This window comes from Hippoglossus hippoglossus, chromosome 3, assembly GCF_009819705.1.
Source record: "Hippoglossus hippoglossus isolate fHipHip1 chromosome 3, fHipHip1.pri, whole genome shotgun sequence".
Lineage (NCBI taxonomy): Eukaryota > Metazoa > Chordata > Actinopteri > Pleuronectiformes > Pleuronectidae > Hippoglossus > Hippoglossus hippoglossus.
This window is the reverse complement of record NC_047153.1, coordinates 27807302-27828364: the sequence shown is the minus strand read 5'-3', so window position 1 is coordinate 27828364 and position 21063 is coordinate 27807302. Positions and strand designations below refer to the sequence as shown.

At 40.5% G+C, this 21063-nt stretch overlaps 1 protein-coding gene across 1 annotated transcript in view; it reads right to left on the bottom strand.

The window, feature by feature from the left end:
* si:ch211-186j3.6 (neural-cadherin) overlaps positions 1-21063 on the bottom strand; it is a 292082-nt gene that overhangs the window by 81789 nt on the left and 189230 nt on the right. The window contains exon 26 of the mRNA XM_034570740.1: positions 13902-14179. Within this exon, the coding sequence (XP_034426631.1) occupies positions 13902-14179 (278 nt within the window). The remainder of the gene's footprint in view (positions 1-13901; positions 14180-21063) is intronic.

Here is a 21063-nt window from a genome sequence, read left to right as displayed (position 1 = left end):
ACCTCCTCTTCTCAACAATGGCTGAATCCTTCCTTTTTTTCAATCCTTGTCCATTTGTTCGACCATCTTTTTTATATTGTAAACATTTTTGTACATGCACTCAATTTATCTCAGCCGCTCTTCTCATATTCATTAGTGTAGGTTTTGTACAAAATAATATTTGATCCACATCTGATTTTAATCAAACAAAACAAGCAGACGCAGGATATTTCTATTTGAACAAAGATAAAAAGAAAACCTTTTTTTAAAATGTATTAATTAAAGTACAGACTTGTGGCAAGAGCGTAGCTGATTGTACTGTCAGCAGAAACATTTGTATATCTGCCCAGATTTGTCATAGATCCAGGAACAGTAGAACAACTGAACTATTTTTAAGCATGAATCAAAGGCACCTAGTGTTTTGTGAGGCTCTTAAAAATGTTTCACCTCAGATCCAAAAGCCTGGGAAACTTCAAGCAAGACCAGTTAACCTCATATCACACAGAGAATCTTCACAGGTAAAACTTCTGAACTACTATCCAGGAACATGGATTCTGGATCAGGAGGAAAGATCCCAACTGGGCCCAAAGATGTAAGGGACATCCACCCACATCCACCCCCGCCGAAACACGCTAAGGTACACAACTGAAGATACCCTGTCCCTAACATCCGCTGGTGGTCGCTAACATCTGCTGACATCTGCTAGTGCAGAGGACCTTCACACATACAAGGGATATTCACCATCTTGTTCAATGTTCTAAAATGATTGTTGTTGGATGAGAAATGATTCAAAATACTGCTGTGTAAGCTTCCTCCCCTCTCCCACTTAAAAAAAGTTCTGGCATAAGGTTAGTTCAAAAATATTTGTCTGAAAAATTGTTAATTGCACTGGAAACGATGACTGTATCAAATGTGTTGGAAAGTTTCCAGAGATTATTTTCTTTTCTACTTTCCTAATACTCAGTGGTAGATGGACATATTTGTTGTTATTGATTGTTTTGTACTAAAAAAGGCTAAGTTCCAACTTGGACAATAACATGAATCTTAATAATCTCAATTAACAAATACTACAAACCCATGTGCTGTGTCCTGAAATATTAAGTGTTTTGCTGAGGTACAAATTTGTCACTGTTATTGTTGACGGCAGAATTCTTTGAGTTCAGTTCGAAAGTACACAACTTGAATCAGTTTATCACAAATAATTATAATAAATGAGTTATAGTCCTGCTGCTGTTACGAAGCCCAAAATACAGTTTTCAAAAGACTGAATCGAGCACAATTATCTCTTCTATGCAGGAAATATCTAATCGCTCATTAGTCGTCCATGTGAATGTGATATGTGGGTGAGAAAGAGAGAAAGAAAGGAAGAACCTTCATAATGAATTTTATGAGAAAGCCTTGCATCCCTCGAGCAAAATAAAAATTCCCCTCACTCACTCAATCCACCTGTTGTTAGCAATTATGGAAAACACAATTTTGCACACACAGCCTCCCCCCCTGACTACACGCACACACACACAGCTCAGAGAAATTAGGTATTTCTCCAGGGCGATCCCTCTGCTCCTAATAAGTGAGTTTTTCAATGGTTTGTGTTATTCACACTTCGACAGCTTCTCAAGATATCTGAAACCACACATACAAGACACCTGTGGGGACTTTAAATTGACCTATACATTGATTTCCTGGAGGCCATTCCTCTGATTAGAACCCTGTTTCCACTTTCTCATCCTCCTCAACCAGTTCCTCTGTCCAGGAGAAGAGCTTCTCGTCTTCATCTGTTGGAGGCAAAAACCACTGGAAATGGTAAGTTCGCCTGAAGACAGTGAGTGACGATGGTTTAATTTCTGTGATCGCCTGCTGCTCACACTTTTACCTGGGTAAAACCCAGGAGACATTTAGATGATGATAATTTGCCGTTGATCTCAACAGACAGGAAAGTAGTCGATGGATGTAGGTGCCATACGGTTGAAGATGAGGTTGAGGCTATCATGGAAAAAGTGGAGAACTTTCACGTCAACTCACATCCTGCACCCAGACCCCTGTAGTAAAGGCTTTGGCTCCAACTCCTCCAAAAGCTCCCCGAACAAAGAGAGGCTATTGACCTGGGGCATTCCAGCAACCTCCAAGTCAGCGACATCTACCTCTTTTACACCAGAATAAGCTGGTACAGGCAGGTTTTTTAAATGGTTGCAAACTGCGTCATGTTTGATGTCACAGAACTGAAAGCTCTCTCACCTCCTTGTCTTCTCTAATTAGCGCGTTCACCCTGGTGTCTTGTTTCCATCCGTCTCCTGCCGAGCGGAGCTGGAGCTGATAAAAAACCCACATCTACTGCTGAGTTTGTATGACCCAAGAGTAAATGCTGTTTGTGTCCATTCCCATTACAGGCAAAAGACAGATGTTGGTAGATAACTTTTTACGATTGAGTTTTTCACAGATTTTGCTTCGTTATCACAGCAACAGTATGTGTTGCTGTTTTCTGGGGAATATGAACAAAGCCAGTGACTGCAGTGCCAAGATTGCAACTTATAAAAAAAAGTTGAGCTCGAGCCAGTAACGCACCCTGCAGATAGCCTGCCTCTCAACTGCATTATGCTTCATTTTACACCAGGGTGATACAAAGCAACTAGTTAGTCTGACTTTAACACACTAGATGAGTTATCATACAGAACCTCAGTGGCAAGCCAGTAAGTGTTGTGAGCTGAACCTTGACTTGAAGCAGCATTTAGATGGAGTATAAAATTACGCTTAACATGTAAGCTTGATGTTCATTGTGGCAGTCATTCATGAGGCGTGTCATGAGTGTGTGTAGTCGTCAATGACGAGGTATTAAACAAACTTTCTTCTTCTTGTTTCATTCAACATTATATGCCAACATGTTCCTTGGTGTGTGTACACTGCTGTCTCTCACTGGTGATGCTGATTCCTGAATATACAGGTGACACCTCCAAAAGATGAGAGACAAGAAGAAAGAGTACTAATTAAGTGGAAGTGCCCTGCAGCTCAAACTGGCTCAAAGTTAAAATGAGTGTATTACTCAGCAGTTGAATCTGGCTCTGGATGCTATGGTGCAAAACTGCAGCCACGGTCGAGGTGTGACTGCTCTGCTGAGCACAGGGATGAGGTAAGAGGAGAGAAGACACTGCATTATATTCATCAGTGTTCAAAATGATATGAAACATGGTCACTTGATTTGTTTGTCCCTTTCCTTCCCTATTGAGAGGGTTCATGGCACCTGCACCAGGTGGACGACAGACTTGAAGCTTCTCAAATCTTGGCAGCAGGAGGGAGCTTCACTCAGCGCTTCCTTGTTGCTGTCTCAAAAGGTGAGGTGTGGGATATTTGTCTGTTCAGTATTTACACATTTGTGATTTTATTTTTCTGAACGTTGCTCGAAATCCCCTCCACAGGCAACACAGTCAAAGAATCGTCCGGATCAGGTGCTCAACAGAGACTTTGAGAAGCTGGGGCTAAAGATCATGCCTGAGGAAGAGAAACGGCAGCTGGACGAGATATGAAGTGAAAATGTCATCTCCAGCACCTGGCTGCGTGGTGTGCTCCTTTAGTTCTTATCATTATTCTTGTTATTAATACCTAAATAAGTATTGTATTAGCCAGTCACATGTATTTTTTGTTTTTTAAAACATTCTTTGAGTCATGTAATGAGTCATATAACGAATGCAGAATAAGGCCACTTCATATACAACCCCAATTGACGTATTAAAAATGAATGGAGTGTAATTTTAATGTGGATACATAGTAAGTAGTACAAGTAAGCATCATTAATTCACTTATTATAAATAATTTAAAATAAATATTTACATTTATAGGGTAAATATTGGGAAAACAAGAGTAGTTCAAAGTATGAGTAAAATGCCCTGTAATAAACTGATGAATAAGCAGAAAAAATATGTCAGAATAAGAAAAATAATATGTATTAATTGTTTGTTTTTTATTCAGAGGAATATCACAAGGGAAAATACCTATGATAAAGGCTATAATGACAGCTGGACATATTTCAGCCGAGAGAATCAAAACATGGATTTATACGTTTAAAATCAGCTAAAAAACACGTCACCATAATCAGCCATAATCATGATGGCAATATTCTGCTAAGAATATCAAGTCAAACACTGTTGAATTCTCTGAGTGTTCAAATTGACCTGAGGATGTTTATTTTCCAACCCAAATTTGAACGTTACTCATCAAGCCGTGATGATTTAATGTTACAGAACAACACTTGCCAAGTTTCCAGAGGATTTAAACCTTCACTCTGTTCACACACACACATATTATATCTGGCTGTGTATGATTGTGCATGACGGCAGGCATCAGGAAAAAGATCCATGCCTGTATTTCCATTTTGGCAATGTCATCCTAATTCTCCGAGGGAAAGACAATCTGAGACATAGTTTTAGTCACAATGGCCAAGCCCTTCAATCCTCTTAAGGCAGCTTTGTTTTGCTCATTCGCTGTCTGATGGGAATTGTGTTTGTCAACGTTGGACCAGGAGCTGTAATCCCAGCCCCAACCCACAAAACCCTCAGTCACAAAATCTCTTTATTAATCCCACTGACTCGGTTATCTACATGTTCTTCCTTCAATCTTGGAGCAGAATGTGTTTGTATGTATCTGCATGTGTTCTAGATGGGGTCATTTCTGAAAGCCTCCGCAACAGACAACTGTCCTCCAGCTATTCTAACTTGTATCAACTCATATCTCATCTGCATTTATTATTTCACTTCTCTCGTGCTTTCCTTTTCTTTTCTACTCCTTTCTGCTTCCATGTTCTTTCTTCATTTCCTATTTTCTCTCCATATTCTGAATTTATTTCCCCACTTATATTCCTCTGGTCTACTTTTCCCTTACCCTCAGCTTTCCTTTCCCTTTCTTTTTTTAATTTCCTCCATTTGTCTCCTCTCTTCTATGCAGGTTTTCTCCATCTCTGACATTTTGCCTCCTCTCCTGTCCTCCCCTGAACCTGGTGAAATCACACAGCAGATGTTGCAGAGCCCGGTTACTGTAGTTTGACTGAGAATGTGACAATCAGCGGCAGCGACTGTGTCTCTGGGTTGACAACTTCTGCTCCGCTCTGCCTTCTTCTCTCCCTGTCATCTATTTGGCTGATGCCTCACAAAGAAACGTTCTGCTCCTCCATTGTGGCCCACATTCGCTTTGCATAAAGAGACATGCAGCAGGGTATGTTAGAGACAGCAGAAGCTGCAATTTATCATATCCAGATCTCACAGTTTAGTATTATGTAACACATTAGGGTTTCTACCAGCGAGTTAGAATACGTTTTTAAAAATGTCAGTATCAGCAAAAGTTGTCTCTTTTGAGTTTCAACTTTTACGAAACTGTACATTCAAACTGTACTTTTGTAAGATTTTAACCAAACTTAGTTCTAAGTTTAGTCCATTGCATTTGTTTGACAACTGTTATTAATAACTATTTTTTTGTTTTACACCAAAAAATCCCATGATAAGCTTATAAAAACAACAACACAAAGATTAAATCAGCAGCTTCCCACCAATATTTTCACTTTAAATATTTCACATTTAGGGCATAAAAAAAAAACAACTTACTACTTAACAAAACTCAAACTTTAAAGGAATCATTACACTTCTCAGCTCACTTTGTTAAGGTATTTTGTTTGCATCAAGCCTTTACTGACAGTTAAGCATCAGGACTCCATACATGGGGGAAGCTATGAGGCACCTCGCCTCTCCACTCATCTCCTCTTAGTGCAAATTATTTTGAAATTAAATACGTAGTCAAAGCAGCGAGTTTCAATGATCAGGGTGGCTAATTGTGAGGTGACCTCTAGAGCCTGCTCTACTTATGACAGGAGTAAGGGTAAAAGGTGATGGAGTACACAGTTTGATAAAATCTGCATTCGGATGAGGTTGGGGTCCGAATGAGTTTACAAATTTCAGGCTTTCATACAGGATACTGCTGTACGTGTTCAGTGTGACACTGTTAAAAAATCCTGACCACATATTTATTACTGTTACCATGACAACCAAGGACTTCAAAACCAAACCAATTGTTTCCTATACCTAACTGAATAGTTTTTATGCCAAAACCTGATCAAGTAGGTTTCCAGCCAAAAAATAACCAACCATACCGTTAACAATGTGTTTATCATTGTTACCTTGACGACAAAGGTCGATTACTCCTGCCACCTGTATGCTGCTCTGGGTCATATCTCAGCCAGGATCGGGGAAAAACACCTTAATGTCTTTTTAGGTTTAAGGACTTTTAGCATTTGTTAAGTTGAACTAATGCAAGTTTGTTACGAAATCTATGATGAAGACGATGAAACACTAACAGTACAATGCCAACAAAAGTTGAAAATGTATAAAATACAACCAGAATTAAAAGAAAAGAACAAAAATAAAAAAACAATGACAACTATGATTATGTTCAATAATGCATTGGTCTAGAAGGCTTCCAAAACTATCAACACCTCTTCTCCAACAGTACTGTGAACAAGGTAATGATATGTAATAATAATATGCAGAGCAATGCAACGTTGTTTATGGATTAGACTTACAGGAAGAAAATGGCCACATTTCTGACAATAGTGTTTGCGTGGGTGAGTGTGTGAGTATGTGTGTGTTTGCGTGCATGTGTGTAATCCAGGGATTAGGTCTACCGTGGATCCAGCCAGTCATCCTGCTCTGGTCCAGCAGTGAGCCAGATTACACGCTGGCTCCAGCCAGCCAGACTCAAATCCTGCCCTTTTCACTCACTGCCTCTAATTAAATGAAGCTGAAGGGTAAAATGAACTTCTTCAAGACACAGCAAGAAAGCTCAGTGGACACATGCTCTATGAGACTATGTGTTCATGTGGTCTCACGTAGGTTCGGAGGGAGTATGTATGTGTGTTTGTGGGGCCAAACAAGCATGTTTTTGTCATGTTTGAACATAAAACACCTATAAGAGCATCTGCTACAACATATTGTAGCAGATGCTCGTTCTTTCAGTGATGTCTGAAATCTTCCAAGGTCTGTTGTACTGTATATGTGCGTCATCATTTGTGTGGGAAATGTATCGCATAAGAACTACTATATAGTTTGGTCCCAATCATATGGCATCTTGATGTAACTCCATTGAAGGAATGCACACTTATTTAATATGTATATTAAATTGCACCACAGCACCTTATTTCTTTGTGACAATGGATCCACACCTATACTCACATGCCTGAATCGGCATATCACATGACCATGCACATATACTGTCGATGTCTGCACCCATGTAAACAGGCAGCAGATTGTCTACTCTGCAGTTGGTTGACTAGTTGCAAAAAACTAGAAACAAGAAACAGGGACGGTGAACAAGGCATGCATTCACCACTGGTAGATGAGGTTGATAACATTCTCTTAAGGGAAAAGGATTGTGTGATAAAAGGGTGACTGATGTCACATTAAGGAAGAGAACATTTGCCTGGTAATTTACATACAACCCTAAATTTAACACCTAAAACGAGTCCTGCAGCGCCTCCAAATTACTAAGAGGCTTGAAAACGTCAACGTGATAATGATTAACTCTGCCAAGGAGGTTCTGTTTTTACCCCAGTCCATTTGTTTGTTGGTTGCTTTGATTGTTAGCAGGGTTGCACAAAAAACAACTTAACAGATTTCCATGAAATTTGGAGGAAGGATGAAATATGCATCAGGGAAGAACCCATTAAAATGTTGGTGCTGATCCAGATCAGGGGCGGATGCAGGATTTTTTTTCACTTTCTTTTACAATGCCAGGTAGGGTGTTTGTCCCAGGGAATAATTTGTGGATCTTGATGAAAAAAATCTGGCACATTGAGGGAACTGATATCTAAAAGATATTACCATTGGTATAGTCAAAGAATATACTGTAGTTGTAGGGGCAGTCAAGATGTCATTGGGCCTTTTTTATCCTGCGTGTCTTGTCTCGTGTTCTCGCAGACATGTGAAATGTCATGAGTCACAGCCTGAATACTGTTCCAACAGAAAGTGCAAATGTGTTCAGATAAAATGTTATAAAACATTTCAGAACAAATTGAAATCCATTAAAGTCCAACTGAAATCATTTCTCCACAGATATAATCAATGTGTTATCAAACATTATATTGGTAGTTTCGCATTGTTAAACGGAAGAAAAAATGGCAAAATACTAGAAATACTCTCGGAGTTGAATTGGCTACGGAGTTTACCCAGAGTTTGCCTTCCAATAATGTACAATGCAGCAGGAGGTTTTCTCCTACTCACAACAGCATCAAATCTTCCGCGTGCACCCCCGGCGAGAGGTGGAGCCTGGGGTGCAGCAGGAAATGATGTAGGAACTCTGCTGCGTGGGACAACCAGTTACAACCCATTACATATACTTTCCAGTAGTTTTTGTGTAATGCTGCTAACTAAAAGACAAACAGATAAACCCAGAGGAAAAGATAACCCCCTTGGTGAAGATAATAATAATGTGTAAACATAACATGCAGTTCTGTAAAAAAATTATAACAGACAAACAAATGAACTAACTAATTACCTTTAGCCAAAGAGACAACATCAAGGTCAACTCATGTATTTACCTGTGGCAGCATAGATCTCAGCAATGTACAGGAAAGAAGATTTCAGCCTTCTTTTGGGAACCACTGCAGGAATTGACTCGTAATTTCATCATAACGTTCAAATTCTCCATGGAGTTACAGTTGAGACAGTGATAAAAGCCTGGTGTTTCATTTAATTGGTTGCAAAGAGCCCTTCACTTCCACCATTAAAGATCTGAGCCTCAGGATACACAGAGCATCAGGCTGAATTACACAAAGTTAAACAGGGTCGCCATGTCTCCTCTACCACTCCAAGCACCAAAGAACTTATTTCATCATCATGTTTGCAGTTAAAAGGATTTGTTGAAACACTCTCACCCCACTTCTGGCCTTGTTTACAGAGTATTTTATGCTAATGAAGACACTCTCCTTCCGTTCACTTGTTTGCCATGGATTTGAAACGAGAACTGGCAGTATGTGACAGCTAACATGCCGGATTTTTCATCTCGTACGAGGCTGTGAAAGGTTTGATTCTATTTATAACGCAACCGAAGCAAAAAGGAGCTGTATTTTGAGACTCTGCACGTCAGGCTCTGTAACAGTGAAAAGCCAGGGAGTTACACCCTGTCAGGGAACTGCAGAGTACTGACGTCTGCACCCACCGAGGCCCTGTAAACGAAATGTTATGAACTCAAATACTGCAAAATCTGCACACAGCCCCCAGGCAATAACAGTGACGCACTGACTTGTACATTTGTGGGTAATACGCGATAGCTGTTGCGGTGATCAATTGGAAGAAGGGAGTGCAGTGAGACAGGCCAGGGAGGGTACAACGTTTAATATGACTCAAGTTAACCTGAAGTCAACCTTAACTAAGCCTCAGTGAGTGTCACTGTTTAAAAATTCACACTATATGTTGTTTACAGGTTTCATTTTGAAAGGATAAAATCTAATTTCTGCCCATCAACTAGTATTGTTATACACACAGTATGTGGAGCAGGAAGATATACCTTGACTACAGCTAAGACACAGTGGTATCTTCAACTTCCAACTTTATTTGTCCCCAAAGGGCAATTAGGGTTTACAGCGAGGGCTACAACACATAAGACATAAAACATAAAGGAACCTGGACTTATAGTACAATAGGGGATCAGCGGTTTCCTATCTGCAATACAAACAGCCATCATCAGGGACATACTGTAGTCATCAGAGACGTCACCTTGTCACTGTCACCACCACCATACAAGAGCCATATTGTCTTTTGTATTGTCTCATGTCATTGAAAACACTACATCACACACAGCCAAGTGATAAGCCTTTCTCACACTAACTCTTCCCCCATCCTGAATTTAAATCTAAACTATTTAATATATATATATATATATATATATATCAATTTCTCGAATATTTAAATACATATTATAAACAATTATATATGTAGATGAATTATCTAAAAACAACAAAGTCAGTATGAGTCTTGGCAGCATATAAATGTCTCCAGCTTAGACACAGTGGTGCTTTGAGCTAAACGCTAAAGTCTGCCAACATTCTTCCATTGAAAATGCTGTGAGCGGCTTCAATGTTTATCATGTTTACCATTTGAGGCTTTGCAATTCAACATGCTGGCATTGGATAATTAGTGTGAAACACAAAGTACAAACTTAAGCTGATGAGAATGAGAATGATAATTACTTGTGCAGGTATTTATTCATAAAAACTTTAAAATGACAAATTTTAAGAATTGATCCGATGGTGGTGGAAGACGCAGAGCTAAAAAAAACAGTGAATAAACATAGCGGTTTAATTAAACCGTCTCAAACCACGCCCTGCTGATACTGCACTCCTTTCCTCATTCTGTAGCTGCCACTGCCAATACCGCAAACACATCCCTATTCATATTTGCAATGCCCCGACAACACGAAGATGTGTGTTTAGCTGTAGCAGCTGTTAACAGCTGTAACAAGGTTCACAAATTCCCTTTAGCGTGAATAAAAATACTAATTGCAACTTCATTTGAATTCAATCTCAGCTACAGTTGCAGTGCCTCAGTGAGAAACACTCTACACCATTGTTAATGAGCAAAATGGGTGTGAAAATGAACTGGGAGTTGAGATTAAGAGCTCAGTGTTTATGGGCTTATTAGATCATTTGCCGCCACAGCGTTTAAATAAAGGTTTCTGCCAGTGCCATAGGGCAGGACCTTTTTTTTCTGATTGTGTCAAGTGTTGTGAAGTGAATCACCATCAATTGAGAAAGACTTTGCCTCTTAACCAAACACAGCATGAACTCACTCACACTGTTACACACAAACACCACAGGGATGTTGCCTTCTGTACAGGCACAGTCTCAGAAGTGTACACTTTGAGGTTCTGTAGACTCTGTTCATTTCCTTCCACCTCCTCTATCATCTTCCACTTACTCTCCTGCTTTCCTTCTCACAAAACATCGCACCAGTCTTCATTCACCACGGCTAAACATGACTGAAAGCCCAAATTAAATCTTGGAATGTTTCATGTTTTAAGTGATTTTTGTCTACTTCTTGACATTTAGTTGACAAAGCCTTCGAGCTTCTTTGCAGTCGGCTTATTATAGAGCATCAGCTAAACAAGCCTGATTCATTGGTGTCATGCTTCTTTCTGACACAACAACCAAACAGCACACAGCACATCCCACAGTCTGCAGCTACTTGAGTCTGGAGGCCAGGTCATAGACCAGCTCGGCTGCTGGAATGGGAATTCTCTACGTCTGGCAGAAAGAAAAAAAGTTGGCATAAAACTATTACCACAAGATGTTTACTGATCTTGATGCATCAACAGAGAGCATTCAAACCCAAGGACATGCCTCACTGGGAGCTTTCCTTTTCAATGACAGCATGAGCTGCTTTACATTTCTCTGTTATGTCCGCTCTCTCCGCCTGATACTTCTCACAAGCTGCAAGACGAACTATCAAGTGCAGAGACACACACACACACACACACACACACACACACACACACACACACACACACACACACACACACGTAATCACTGTTCAAACATACTTCTAATTTCCTGACATTATTCTTAATTCACCATAACATTTGATAAAGATTGACTTTTAAGCTTTTTAAATGGAAAATATTTAATGTCTTTAATGGTGGGGGACCGTGCTTATGTCCAGTGTGTGTGTGTCCAGAACAAATATGTCATCTGAAATGACAATCAACACTGCAGTATATAAACTGTGCCAAATGACACACTATGCATCCTAGTGTGGAGGCAAACACTGTAGGTTTAGCATTTTGTACTGTACCAAATATTGTTACACTAAATTTACACTTTGTTAAATGTAGGTAAGAGCCTTATATCTCCAAGTAGTCACTCTGACGACTGTCAGTTTGTATCTACATGTTCTCTTTTGGTTATTTGTGATCACATGGGCGAGGTCATGATTCAGTCCACCCTACTTGGGTTTGAGATCTACACTGCAATGTGCTCCACCACTTTGGCTGTTCAATCCACTGCATCCGCTTGTGTGAGCCAGTGGAGAAACGTTCCACAGAGAGAACTGGAATGGCATTGTAAAAAAGCAATTGGACGAAGATAAACAAGTAAACAGCCTACAACTTTACTTCCACGTCAGCTACAGTTCAACCTTTTCAGGGCTTGGTACAGTATGTCTATTGGAGTACAGTCACAAATAGTTTCTAAGGTTCTGGGATAGTTTCTGTACAGCAGTGTTGGTTTCAGTGGCTCAGACCTGTGCTATCCAAAGACAAGCAGGACAAGATACAAAAAAATTATGATCTCCGAATTTAGCCTCCATAGCCTGACAACAACAAAGAACAATGGGATGGCCACAGAGGGAAACAACTGAAAGAAACAGAGGGACTCTCCTGTCACAAAATAAAAAAAAACAAATGTCCTGCAGTGTCAGATGATCTACCTGCACTGCTTCAACTTCAATGTCTCACAATCATACACACACAGGAATACACACTTGTACACACACATTCTACCGTACAACCTTGTTCAAATTTACCCTTTGCACTTTTCATAATGTTTTCTCCTTCCTATCATACCCATTGTCCCAGCTCACTGGATTCATACTGCTGGCCTCTCTTAAAATTACATATTTGGATTCAGTATAATATAAATACCATAATCATTTTGCCAGTGATTTTCTGAGGGGGACAGTGAGGAATTAAATACTGCATGCGATAATCCTTTGTTCGACAAAAAGCTGAAGCAGACTGGTAAAGCAACTCAGTACATATTGTGAGCTGGCTCATACCCACATTTTCAAGATCACTTTTTAGTCAAATTAAACCAAGAATGTAATTTCACTAATGACATGCATAGAGGAAACACAGTTATGTATGTAAACTGTTCCACAACATTGCATCATTGCATTCATCTTTGTACTTTTCAGCAACTTCTGCTACAGTCAGGGCTCAACTCCGAAATCAGGGTCGGCAACCTTTACTATGAAAAGAGCCATTTTGCCCCCTCTTCCACCAAATAAAATTTGTCTGGAACCGCAAAACATATTTGATAGGACAGCTTATACAGTTTTATATATATAAATACTCAGTGTTGAGCCAGTTCACAGTTAAAATGAACGGGTTCAAAGTTCAGTGCATGCAGATGAAAATTACACTAGTAACGTTCATAGTTAAATTCATAAAATTTCACAGTTCCAAAAATGAACTAGTTTTTGTTCAATTTTTTATTGGGATGATAAAGGTGAAAGACTTACGATCATGTGTTAAGTTATTAATCGATGGTGTCGGATACTGAGACCTGACTGTGCGTCACATCTCGTGTTGTTGTACAGAGCACAAAATGTTGACGAGTCATTTTTCATGGTGTGTGTGTGTGTGTGTGTGTGTGTGTGTGTGTGTGTGTGTGTGTGTGTGTGTGTGTGTGTGTGTTAGTTGACGGGTGTAAACACATTTTCTCTCGCTCCTGGTATTTCACATGATGGCCTGATACGATGATGATTTAAAAAAATTAATGTGAGTGAAGTTCACCTTATGAAAACTAATTTGTTTCAGTTCATTGTTGACAAAAAAATTTAATTGTTCATTGCACAACACTGTACAGGGAGCCACTGTATGCGGCCCCAGAGCCGACCCCTGTCCTTAATGATGAGCTAAATAACTAGTTATAACTAGTGTATTGATTTAAAGTTAAAGGAGGAATTTTACCCAGAGAAAAATATATCTTACTGTTTCCATCTTACAGGCCGTTGCGACCTCAGGGCAGGCAAACATAAAACATTCATGATGATACCTATAATGTAACTGCATAAAACATGAGTGAAACAACATATCATTTGTTGTATCACCTTAAAAAGCTACCAGGCAGTTATCCTAAGGCTCTGTTTTAGATATACTGTTCATTTTCAACTCACCTGTAACCGTGCTGTGTGTCCACACACACTCCACCGTTGAAGCAGGGGTTTCTGGGATATGCGGCGCAGGGCTGATGGGACTGCTCTCTCCCCGTGCAAGAGCACACAGCGGTGGATTCCACTGTCACAGATACAAGACTCATAGTCCCACAATCCACCACTGTGGGTGTGTCTCGAACATTCAAAACACTTGTGCAGCCCCCGGTCCCGGCACACTCCGAAGAGGGACACTCATCCGCCCGCACCTGGAACACGCTGACCTGCAGGAATGACTGGAGCTGCATGGAGAAAGACAGAGAAAAGGGTGAAACACAAGATGGCACTTTAATAAAACCTGTTTTTTTTCATTTGAGGTGACCTGAACTCCAGAGAAAAGAGGCCCTACAGCAGAGTCTGCACAAGCATCTCTACTCACCAGTATGCATAATTTAGTCTTTTAAAGTCTTTTAACAAAAATCCCTCACCAGCTTCCCACCCACAAACAGAGGTATAAACCACACTGTGGATTTAATACATTACTGGAGCTTATTCCACAGTCTGATCAGAAATCCATCCTATCACAGCTAAATGTCTAAACCTCAACCCTAACCCAAACCTCAACTTAATTCTTAAATTTCAACACCATTACTCAGGGTCAAAATGTGGCCTACAATGTGGTGAAAGAGACGAGGGATAACAAACAGCTGGAAGACAGAAGCAGCATGAAGAACCTATGATCTTCAGCTCTGTGCCACGTTACACTGGCTCAAATCTGAGAAAATTGCTTTTAAAGGTGTGATTGATTGTTGATGCTATATTTCTAGTTATTTGCTTTCTCAAAATGTCTTTGACTATTGTTAAAGCACTATATAAATTATTCTTCTTAATCATATTTGCATTCTTATTCTTTTCATCATTTTAGTTAACTGAGTCCAATCCAGCTATAGCACGAGTGTTTTACTGGCATACTTGGCCATAGCTTGTCAGTGTCCTGTGTATACATCTACAATTCTGTCTTAAACCAACATATACACATGATGGGGGGTTAATCCCATCCTTGATCAAAAGTGAATGGGTTTTAGTGATAATAGTAAACTAAAAGTAACAGTTTACCCAGACTTACTACCTTGTCTGTATGAGTGCATTTGCAAAAGGAATGAATGAAAATCCAGGGACTGACATGCATCCAACATGGGACTCTTTGACAAATAGCCCTCATTGCTCCATAATGTCTGGCTAATGTAGTTTACACAGACCAATAAACACATGTGCATACGCACACACTGGCAAACAGCACAATGATGATGTGGAAAGTGCAGGTTCAGTTAAGGAAGGCATCACACTACAGTAGGCAGGTTTAGTAGAAATCAAGCTGTTTTTTTCTGCACCAGTTCCTGAAAAGGTGGGCTAAAGGGCGATGAGCTAAAAGGAAACTATGCCTCTCTAGGTTGAGCTGTTTGATAAAGCAATGGAAAGGAAAATGAAATGGAAATTGGATATGTGCCGAATGTGAATGTGTGTGTGTGTGTATGTGGGCGTGCTTGCATCTGGTTGTGCTGGTAAGAGTGACACTGGTCAGGTAGCTTTCCACTGACTTTAAATACACATTCATGTACTCAAGCTGAGGAGGCATGCCTAGGGGATTGCATGCATGCATAGACCCACAGGTACACACACACACACACACACACAATGTGTAAGTGTTGAACCGCAGCAGAGGTCACTTGATGCTCAATGTTCTGGACTGATTGGACCTCATTCAGTGTGTCCGGATTGTGTTCACTAACCGTGCACTTCACATCTACTCCACTTGTTTCCCTTGAAATGTCCTGTGCTGAAGAGGCTGTAACTTTAATACAGGTTATGTTTTATGGATCAGTGTTATCGCTGACTGATGTCTCGCATCGTTTGAGCCGTACACTTGCCACAATCAGCTGTGGTCGTTTTTTCCATTCAAAATCACTGGCTCTCATTGTACCCACATGTGACAATAATGCTCCCTTTGATAGTCAGTGCTTCTATTCATTTTTCCCCCTAGACTTAAATGTTGTGAGGATATATGCAGCCTTTTGTAAATGAATTGAAACAAGTGGGAAGGTTGAATGGTTAATGAAGAAGAGGGCCTGTTACTTATCATATATGTATATATCTATAAACCCTCCTCCCTGTGCTTACAGTGCCAGTCTACAAGACTGTGGCAACCCTTTGTAACACACTGGGTTGTGGGACAGTGTAGTGAGTGGAAAATGTGATTACAGTCAAGGTTGGTGTTACAGGAATGCCCATTAAGTGTCCTTTTATTAGATTGGCTGTCCTGCAAATCAGTCCACTTGTGAACGGTGTTAATGTACTGTGTTTCAAGTCTACTCACAGTCAAAGCAAATCACTCTGCCTTTAGAAAGCTCAGGAACTAACACACTCCACAAAGATGTGTTATTAAAGTATGTTATAAGGAGAACGTGCTGCTACAGGTTATTTAATTTAGGCAAGAATAACAAAAATGTGGTTTCTGTACTCATGCAACAAGGAATTTTGGCCTTTTAAATGCCAATATTGTATCAAAAAATGTTATGCCAAATAAATGCCAGGAAAAGTATATTGTTGCACATCTATATCAGATAAGCAACACCATTTGCTGATATATCCCAATATGGTAAGTGTAGTAAGCAGGATAAAGTCACTTGTTTCATCCTCTTCAGGTAATCCGGTAAATTATTAAAAAGAAAATCATACTGATATTTCAGATTGTCATTTTGTATGTGAGGATGTGTGTTTTAACCTGCACATCTGGGGCTGTATCCACAAACATGAGGACAGAACAGAGACAATAGTACATACATATCTTGTTGATAATGAGGATAGAAGGATAGAATGGGCAGTGAAGTTGAAGGATTTAATCATAGAATTGAGTCTCTATTAAGAACTGGAGTCAATGGTTGTTTTTATTTTATATAATAATCCCTTCTTAAATAAACTGTGAGCCTACAAAAGCAAAGGTCAACATGAACAACAAGTAGCCTGTTCACATGCTGATGGTTATTTTTTTTTGTATCAAAAGTTTGATATTAATGGAGGAAAAACAGCTTGCATCAGTTTCTCTGATTGCCAGTCCATATAGGTCACTGTGTTGGTTGCCGTGTACATTTAACTAAAACCAGCAGGCAAGCAAACATCAATGGAAGTGAGTGAGGAATAATGTTTAGCATTAGCTCAATTAGTTGACGAGTGTAAAACTGTTCTAAGAGGAGAATTCGCCTCCTGGTGTTTATAGCACAGGCCAAGAAGCCGGCATGGGGAGAATCGGATTTAGCCTAATTTCCTTTGGTTGTGTTAGACCAGTCAGGAGTGCATGTGATAAAGATTGGGAGCTATGTGTTACTGCGAGTGAGGAGACACACAAACAGGGTTCCCTCAGACAGGTGAGTGCCATTTCCCTGGCAACTGCTGGCACAAGTCATCACAATAACTTAAAAACCATTATCTCTTCTGCTTAAGAATCCCTTAAGCCTCTTAAAAGTCCTACTCCTCCCAACAGTTGTTCACCTTAGGAGCTTTCTTAAGGGCTGAGATAACCTCTATCTTTCCCAAGATCTAGTCTTAACTGTGAGGGGAATTCTCAGGAAATTCAATCCACACTGTATGAATACGGCCCCTGGTGTGTGCTGTGTATTATTCAGCCGTTGTGAAGTCAGGAGGAACACTGCTAATGTGAAAACCAGCAGAGATGGCATGGTTGTTTACAGATTTAATGTAGCAGATAATAGAAGATATAACCATGTTAAACAGGCGTGTGACAGGGAAACCTTGAAAAACAAGTGGAGAAACAGGAGGACAATGCCTCCATCCACAAGAAACGAGGGCTCACTCAATCATTTTTTTACGAGCACGAAACTGGAATGAATCCTAAGCTACAGCCTTCACAGTCAGTAGAGCTCTCCACTCCTCAAAACACCAGATGAGGAGATATCTTTTGGTGTTTCATCCATCCAGTGACGTTCAGAGACGTGTAGAATCAATGCACAAGTCCATTGAAGCTGTTCTGACAGATTGCAGTGACACCTTGCTATACCTGTCTGTACATTTGGTAGGGCTGGCAAAGGAACCTCTCCATCATGTGTCCATAGCACTGAGAATCAAGGAGTATTAAGGTGTAAAAAGCAGTACAGTTTTATCACCATGAAACACAGGTTTAATATCGACACTGATACCAAAACTATATACAAGTTCAACCTTAAAGGCCCCATATATTACACCTTTCTGGGATTTACTTTGAGGTACTGGTTCCCCTAAGATGATATATCAGTGGTTTAAAGTAAAAAAAACTGCATCAATGTGTATTTCCATGTCCTCTCTCCTGCCTCTCTCTGGAGCTGCAGACAGAACAGGCTGTGTTCTCCTGCCTCTTGAGCCCCTCCTCTGATTGGCTGACTGCACTTTGAGTGACACGCGACCAGGCCTATCACCGGTCTCATTCTGGCGCATTGACTCTCTCTGGTTGTAAACACAGCTGAAAGTCACGTTGGTATGTTTGGATACCGCTATAGAAGAACAGCCACATATTTACAGTCGGTTACAACAGGATGTTTCTGAACGGTGAGTTACACCGTCATCATGTTTGTTCAAGTTTTAGCAGGACAGTCGGCCAAGGTAGGAGTAACGTCCCGAGTTACAGTACGGAGTTTCACAATGGACGTTACTCCGTACTGAGCACAGCCACACGGCACATCAGAAGAAATAAAGTGTAACCGCTGGTCTCGAACAGTAACGTTCTCAGGAGGAATGTGCACGGACACATTCTCTTCCTTGCATCCCTCCACGCTGCAGGGTTTCTTCAATTCATTTCTTAGAATGGACGGAGTGAAAAAGTCCGTGGAGTGACTGTTTCCGTACTTTGAGGGTCTCTACTGACCCCTTCAAGTCATTACAGATGATGCCCAGAAAATGTATTTTACACAATATGGGCCCTTTAATGTTGAATACTAATTTAGTTTGAGTCACTGTAACATTAACAGAACATGAAGGGGAAATACAGAAGCAGTGTATTTAACAAACCTTGGGAGACAAAAAGTACGGAACATGTTGAACACACATTGACAAGTTTCTTTGTTGGTTTTTCTACCTTTTTTAATCATGAATAGTTGATTCATGAATAGCTGATGAAAAGCATTGGGATCAATTGTAACTGCTCAATTCAAAGTGAATATGACAAACTTAATTACAATGTTAAGATTCTGACAATCACCTTAATTTAATACTCTAAACACTCTGTGGTGGAGTATGACTTTGCAGTATGAAGCCCATGTTCCTCGCCTCAATCAACAAGATGAATACATTATCATACGTATCAAACTCATAAACTCCTTGCTGGCATCTTCTCAGCAGGGGAGAATGCATCCTTTGAATCTCTGACATCAAAAGCCAACGAGACACAGTCAGGCAGTGAAGAGCAAAACAAGTGGGGGGGGGAGAAGGAAGGGCGAAGATGAAGAAAAGGGCGACCATGTTGGGGGGTGGACACGAGGACGCAGGGAGCACGTCAGTAGGGAGATATCTGGAGATAAGGGCGGCGTCATGCTGTCTGTCACACGGTTGGTGGCCAACAGAGATATTTATCTGAAATAACCATATTCAGTGTGCAGGTAAATTACTACATTGGTCTCACCATGTTTGATGATTCCTACATGAAGACTTTTTTCAGGCCAGTCAACATTTCTTGATAACTTTAAAAGCCAACAAAACATTCAGAAAGATCTACACACGAAGAACACATTTCATTTAATTTTCATTTTAAAATATTATTTTTAAATTGCTTCATAACCAAGAAAACACTTAATCCCACATTGTAGTCTCTTAAACCCTGGTATGGCTCAAAGGAAATCAGCGTGACCCATTTTGTTCGAATGTGGGGCTGAGGAAATGTAAGGCAAGGCATACACTGAAACTTCCTGAGGCAGAACAGTGTGTATAGAAAGCAGGACCAGAGGGACGTATTGTTCCTTGGACTATTGTTTCAGTGCACGGAGAAGATTCCACAGTCCTCTGCACTGCCCTCAGGGCCACATTAATATGATGACAAGATGAACCTTGGTATCTGAGTGCCATACCAATGATTTTTCAAAAGTCGGAATTCAATGTGGTATCAGTAAAAGTCAAGTGGAGCGTGCTGGATTGAAAACACAGAGGGATAAGTTCCATTATTGAGGTAAAGATGGGAGTAATAGAGAGGTATAGGGAATAAAGATTTGTTTTAAATCTCCTACTTCTAAAGTATTACTGGAGAATTGAGAACATTAATAATAAGCGCTGCTCCATCTTCTGCACACCCTACCTAACCGTTCCACCCACCGCCTCCGCCCCTTTCCTTCCCCGTCCACCAGCTACCCCCCGCTCTATTTCTCCGGCGCTCGTTCATCCTTTCCCTCGCCACGCTTCACATCTCATTCTGATCAATGTCTTCTCCAGAGAACCTGGCTGAATTCAGATGAAACGCTCGGCACTCTCCTCACAAATCACACCTGAAAGCCTTGGCTACCTCTCCGCTTACACATCTTTCCTCTCTGCTTCTCTCTGTGGTCACACTCTGCTCATTTTAGAATGAAAAGAGCTCATCTACGCTTGCATGCTTTTCTCCCCGTCTCACTTTTCTCTCCTTGACAATAGTCACATGAAACAAAGAAAAAGACAGGACACCAGGAAGGGAACTAAAGAGAGATGCAAAGGGTAGATCGCAGTGACCTGGACTGAGCATTGTGAGCGTGACTTTTGCTGTTTCTCCCCTGACAGACACATGCAGATAGAGACTGGCTCATCATTCCCTTTGAGGACAGAGGGCCAGCTCTCTCTCTTTTTCTGTCACTGCTGGTAAAATGCATACGATTTGACTTTCTCTCTCTCTCTCTCTCTCTCTCTCTCTCACACACACACACACACACACACACAAAAGAGTGCACGCTCTAGCTACATTCGCACTCACTCAGGTTCCGTACTTCCATTCAGACTTTTGAAACGTGAAATGAGGTCTGACTGAAGCCAGCGGCCAGTGTGCGTCAGTGTGATGAAGTGTAATGTTTGAGTTTCACCAACTTTCCCCTATATGGTGAGGATGTGCTTTTTAATGTTCTGAAATTTTGCTAAGCCTGCTCTAATGGGTAGAATTGAATTTACTCAGACAGTTTCCGACTAA